Source organism: Nannospalax galili, unplaced genomic scaffold, assembly GCF_000622305.1.
Source record: "Nannospalax galili isolate Female #2095 unplaced genomic scaffold, S.galili_v1.0 scaffold10, whole genome shotgun sequence".
Taxonomy (NCBI): domain Eukaryota; kingdom Metazoa; phylum Chordata; class Mammalia; order Rodentia; family Spalacidae; genus Nannospalax; species Nannospalax galili.
The window spans coordinates 3,098,787-3,105,350 of record NW_008331140.1 but is presented as its reverse complement, the minus strand read 5'-3'; the positions used below and the strand labels follow the sequence as shown (position 1 = coordinate 3,105,350).

Below are 6,564 nucleotides of genomic sequence, written 5' to 3'. Positions count from 1 at the left end.
GAACTGTAGGGGATCAGATCCAGTATTGGCCTTTTTCAGCCTCTGACTTGTATAATTGGAAAACTCATAACCCCTCTTTCTCTCAGGACCCTCAGGCTTTAACTGCTTTAATTGAGTCTATTCTTCTTACCCACCAACCCACTTGGGAAGATTGTCAACAACTCCTCCAGGCACTCCTAACCACGGAGGAGAGACAGCGAGTCATACTGGAAGCCCAGAAAAACGTCCCCGTGCAGGATGGGAGACCCACTATGCTCCCAAATGAAATAGATGAAGGATTTCCTCTGACCAGACCCAACTGGGACCCTGAAACCGTGGCAGGTAGGGAGTGTCTCCGTCTTTATCGCCAGACTCTGTTAGCGGGTCTCAAAGGGGCCAGAAGGTGCCTAACCAATTTGGCAAAGGTATGTGCTATAACCCAGGGAGAAAATGAAACCCCCGCAGGATTTTTAGAACGTCTGATAGAGGGATATCGGATGTATACCCCTTTTGATCCCACAGCCCAGGAGTGTCAGGCAGATCTTATTATGGCCTTTATAGGACAATCAGCTCCTGATATTCGTGGTAAACTCCAGTGGCTAGAAGGCCTTCAGGGGTACTCCTTACAGGATTTAGTAAGAGAAGCTGAGAAAGTTTATAATAAGTGAGAGACATTAGAAGAAAGGGAGGACAGAATTAGGAAAGAACAGGAAGCTAGGGAAGATAAGAGAGAGAAAAGGAGAAATAAGGAGTTAAGTCGAATTTTGGCCACAGTAGTACAGGGAGCAGGACCAGGTAGGGACCTGGGAGACAAAAGAAGACCCCGAGTGGACAAAGATCAATGTGCTTACTGCAAGGAGAGAGGACATTGGGCTCAAGAATGCCCAAAGAAGCTAAATAGAGTCCAAAAGAAGACAACCCGAGTCCTGACCCTAGGGGACTAGGGGAGTCGGGGCCAGGAGCTCCCCCCTGAGCCCAGGGTAACTCTAAAGATAGGGGGGCAATTGACTACCTTCATGGTAGACACAGAAGCTCAACACTCAGTCTTGACAACAACCAAGGGACACATGATTTCCAAAACAGCCTGGGTCCAAGGGGCTACTGGAGGAAAGACATATAGGTGGACCACAGAAAGAAAAGTGGACCTCAGTACAGGACAGGTCTCCCACTCGTTCTTACTGGTCCCAGACTGTCCATATCCCCTTCTTGGGAGAGATTTACTCTCTAAGCTGGGAGCCCACATCCACTTCACTAAAAAGGGAGCTACTGTAAAAGGAAAATATGGAGCTCCACCACAGGTATTAACCCTGCGGCTGGAAGATGAACATTGGTTATATGAGGGACCGATAGCAGAAACTCCTGGTATATCTGATTGGCTAAGTAAAATCCCCTCGGCATGGGCCGAGACAGGAGGCCCAGGACTGGCATGCAACCAGCCTCCAATAGTGGTTACACTAAAACCATCTGCAACTCCGGTTTCAATCAGACAATACCCTATGAGCAGAGAGGCCTGAGAAGGTATCAGACCTCATATTCAGAGACTTTTACAAGTAGGCATACTTCGCCCCTGCCAGTCTCCTTGGAACACCCCACTGCTCCCTGTAAAGAAGCCAGGAACAAATGACTACCGACCAGTCCAAGACTTAAGAGAAGTCAATCAGAGGATAGAGGATATACATCCCACTGTTCCAAATCCTTACAATCTCCTGAGTACCTTGCCTCCCAGTCACAGGTGGTATACTGTTCTTGACCTGAAGGATGCATTTTTCTGCTTAAGATTGAGCCTGGCTAGCCAGCCCATTTTTGCTTTTGAATGGAAGGACCCTGAAGCTGGAATATTGGGGCAACTAACCTGGACACGACTTCCCCAAGGGTTCAAGAATTCCCCTACTCTGTTTGATGAAGCTCTACACCGTGATCTGGCTGACTTTCAGGTAAGAAACCCACAGATTATGCTTCTTCAATATGTGGATGACCTCCTATTAGCAGCTGAGACAGAAGCTGGCTGTCTGCAAGGTACAGAGGCTCTCCTACTGAGACTGGGGGAACTTGGATGCCGGGCCTCAGCAAAGAAAGCCCAGATTTGCCTACAGCAGGTGAACTATTTGAGCTATAGGTTGGACGAGGGCAACATTGGCTGACAGAAAGCAGGAAACAGACAGTAGCCTCTATCCCCCCACCAACCTCAGCCAGAGGACTTAGAGAGTTCTTGGGAAGTGCAGGATTCTGTAGATTATGGAAACCGGGTTTCACTGAAATAGCGGCCCCTCTATATCCCTTGACAAAGAATGGGACTCCTTTCATCTGGACTGAAGAACACCAGAGAGCCTTTAACAAAATAAAAAGAGCACTGCTGACGGCTCCAGCTCTGGGATTGCCAGACTTGACAAAACCTTTATAGGGATGACAAAAGGGGTCCTTACTCAGACTTTGGGACCCTGGAAAAGGCCAGTAGCTTATCTCTCAAAGAAACTGGACAATGTGGCAACTGGCTGGCCCCCATGCTTGAGAATCATGGCGACAGTAGCATCCCTGGTTAAAGACTCAGACAAACTCACTATGGGTCAGCCCCTAACTGTTATCACACCTCATGCAGTGGAGTTCATCATCAGACAGCCTCCTGACAGATGGTTGTCAAATGCCAGGGTGACCCATTATCAGGCACTACTATTAAATACAGAAAAGATCAAGTTTGGTAGCCCTGCCACCCTAAACCCCGCCATGCTGCTACCAGCCACCAAGAAAGGCACTGAGATTCCCCATGACTGCCAGCAAATACTTGCGGAAACACATGGGACCAGGGAAGACCTCACTGACCAGCACCTAACAGATGCAGATGCCACTTGGTATACAGATGGGAGCAGCTTTCTACGAGACGGTGAATGTAAGGCAGGGGCAGCGGTGGTCGATGGGGAAAGGATAATCTGGGCTCAAGCCCTGCCTGCTGGAACATCAGCCAAGCGAGCTGAATTAGAAGCCCTAACTCAGGCCTCCTGCCTGCTGGAACATCAGCCAAGCGAGCTGAATTAGAAGCCCTAACTCAGGCCTTAAAATTAGCAGAGGGCAAAAAGGTCAACATTTACACCGACAGCCACTATGCGTTTGCCACTGCCCATATACATGGGGAAATTTACCGGAGGCGGGGACTCCTCACCTAGGCTGGTGAGGACATCAAAAACAAAGAAGCGATAGTGGCCCTTCTACAAGCCTTGTACTTGCCAAAACAGGTCAGCATAATTCATTGCCCTGGGCATCAACGAGACCAGGGGCCAATTGCTCGAGGCAATCGGATGGCAGATGAAACTGCCCGTCAGGCAGCAGAAGGTACCTGCATTCTCTACACACATGCAGACCTTAAGGCTGAGATGGAGACACAGGAAAAGGAGGCAGAAGCTCTTTTTACTTACACTGAACAAGACTTGAAACTTGTTCAGAAGCTTAATGCTACCTTGGATCCTGAAACCAAGATGTGGAGATATCAAAATCATACCATACTGCCCCGGGAAGCAGCACTTGAACTAATCTCCCAACTCCACCAGTGGACACATTTGGGACACAAGAAACTAAAAACACTACTAGAAAGAGAAGAACAATTCTATTACTTCCCGGACCTTAACCAGCTAGTTCAGAAGGTCGTAGGAGATTGTGTCTCATGTTCCCTGGTAAATGCTTCCAGATCAAAGGTCCCATCTGGCAAGAGAGAAAGAGGGACACAACCAGGGACTAATTGGGAAGTAGATTTCACTGAGGTTCTTCCAGGAAAGTATGGTTATAAATATCTCCTAGTGTTTATAGACACTTTCTCAGGGTGGGTTGAAGCTTTCCCCACCCAGAAGGAGACAGCCCAGACTGTGGTGAAGAAACTGATTGAAGACACCTTCCCTCGATTCGGACTGCCTAAGGTAATTGGGTCTGATAATGGCCCAGCCTTCATCTCCCAGGTAAGTCAGGGAATGGCCAAAGCAAATATGGGTATAAATACCTTTTAGTGTTTATAGACACTTTTTCAGGGTGGGTTGAAGCTTTCCCCACCAGAAAGGAAACAGCCCAGACTGTGATGAAAAAGCTGATTGAAGAAATCTTCCCTCGATTTAGACTGCCCAAGGTAATTGGATCTCATAATGTCCCAGCCTTCGTCTCCCAGGTAAGTCAGGGAGTGGCCAAAGCGTTGGGGATTAATTGGAAATTACATTGTGCTTACAGACCCCAAAGTTCAGGACAGGTAGAAAGAATGAATAGAACCATTAAAGAGACCTTAGCTAAATTAGCTCTAGAGACTGGCACTAAAGACTGGGTGCAGCTCCTACCTCTAGCCCTATTTCGAGCTAGAAATACTCCTGCTATACATGGCTTAACCCCCTATGAAATCCTTTTTGGAGGACCACCTCCTGTCCTCAATGTAACTTTATCCCCCTTGCCCTCTTCTTTTGACAATCCCAGCCTAAAAACAAGACTTCAAGCCCTTCAGATTATCTAGAACCAGGTTTGGAAGCCTCTGGCTGTTGTCTACCGGCCTGGGAGTCCACAAACGCCTCACTCCTACCAAATTGGAGATCAGGTGTACGTGAGAAGACACAATGTGAAGACTCTTGAACCACGGTGGAAAGGACCCTACACGGTTCTCCTGACAACGCCAATGGCCCTCAAAGTAGATGGGATTTTGGCTTGGATCCATGTTTCCCACGTCAAGAGAGCTCCGACCCAGGAGGACACTGGAAAATGGCATCTACACAGGACATCCAACCCTCTAAAAATAAGACTCTCCAGAGATACCTAATAATCCTATTTGTTTATAGGCTTGTCCCCAGCTATGGAAATCCCCATCTCCCTGTGCTGACTACCTGGCGGGTAATTAATCAAATGGGTGTTGTAATATTTGAAATCCACAAGATGGCACCCAAGGACACTTGGTGGCCCATCTTGTATCCAGATTTGTGTAAATTGGCTATAGGAGCACCAAAGCCCTGGGATGCAGGGGAGTGGCTTAACCCCATAAATGCTTCTGAAAACCCATCCCCTGGAGGGGGGATGCCTAACACTATGGGGAGCTCTCCTTATGGATGTGGATCAGGGCAAAGATGAGCTATGCTCCGTACCTTAACCTTCTATGTCTGCCCAGGTAACCATCGAGAAAAGTGGCTTAATTCTAAATGTGGGGAGAAGGACTACTTTTACTGTAAAAATTGGGGATGTGAAACAACAGGGGACACATGGTGGTCTCCATCCTCATCCTGGGATTACATCATTGTAAAAGCAAATTATTCTCACAAGAACCCGAATAGTGTAAATTGGCTATAGGAGCACCAAAGCCCTGGGATGCAGGGGAGTGGCTTAACCCCATAAATGCTTCTGAGAACCCACCCCCTGGGGGGGGATGCCTAACACTATGGGGAGCTCTCCTTATGGATGTGCATCAGGGCAAAGACGAGCTATGCTCCATACTTTAACCTTTTATGTCTGCCCAGGTAATCATCGAGATAAGTGGCTTAATTCTAAATGTGGGGAGAGGGACTACTTTTACTGTAAAAATTGGGGGTGTGAAACAACCGGGGACACCTGGTGGTCTCCATCCTCATCCTGGGACTGCATCATTGTAAAAGCAAATTATTCTCACAAGAACCCGAATACTCCTACTCAGGACTGTAAAGGTAAATGGTGCCATCCTCTTCGGATGGCATTCACAGCAGCAGGCAAAAAGGCCACAGGATGGGACAAGGGGTATTCTTGGGGAATTAGACTATATAAGGAACAGGCTGATGATGGCCTTCTTTTTACTATTAAAAGAGACAGCTCCTCCTATCCAATAGCTATAGGTCTTAACCCTGTTTTACCTATTCAGAAACCCATCCCCAGTTACCCAGATCCCCTACCAGCCTTGCCCTCTCTTAGCACCTCCCCCGCTAACATCCTGTCAGAATAGATCCCCAGTTACCTGAGGTTACAGGTTTCAACCACGGGAAATTGACTGTTCAACCTAGTTCAGGGAGCATATAAGGCCATCAGACAGACAAACCCCAACTTAACTGAACCTTCTTTAGCAGCAGCACCTCCCTATTATAAAGGTATAGCTACATTAGGAACATTCATTAATACCACCTCAACAGATCAATGCCATAGGGAAACTCCTCATTCCCTAACTCTCACAGAGGTCTCAGGATCTGGACTCTGTCTAGGAAACCCACCTTCAACTCACACCCACCTTTGCAACTCCACTATACCTGTACCCTCAGGGGAAGGAAATTACTATCTCCTACCTCAACAAGGGACTTGGTGGGCATGCAATTCTGGGTTAACTCCATGTGTAGTTAGCATGGTCCTTAAAACCTCTCAAGACTACTGTGTTATGATTAAACTTCTACCCTGAGTATTCTATCACCCCGCAGATTCCTTAGAACAGTTTTTTGAGCAACACCCAAGCAGATATAAAAGAGAGCTTGTGTCTCTCACCCTAGCAATGCTTCTAGGAGCAGGGGTGGTGGCAGGGGTGGGAACTGGAACAGCAGCCTTAATACAAGGACCACAATATTATGCAGACTTACAAAAGGATGTAGATGAAGACATTAAGGTAATAGAGCAGTCAATTAT

At 47.4% G+C, this 6,564-nt stretch overlaps 1 protein-coding gene across 1 annotated transcript in view; it reads left to right on the top strand.

Moving 5' to 3' along the window:
- Positions 1–4,756, top strand: part of LOC108490193 — a 5,522-nt gene extending 766 nt beyond the window's left edge. The window contains 5 exon segments of the mRNA XM_017795546.1: positions 10–2,097; positions 2,100–2,375; positions 2,378–2,967; positions 3,024–3,920; positions 4,124–4,756. Of these exon segments, the coding sequence (XP_017651035.1) occupies positions 10–2,097; positions 2,100–2,375; positions 2,378–2,967; positions 3,024–3,920; positions 4,124–4,756 (4,484 nt within the window).
- The last annotated feature ends 1,808 nt before the right edge of the window (positions 4,757–6,564 follow it).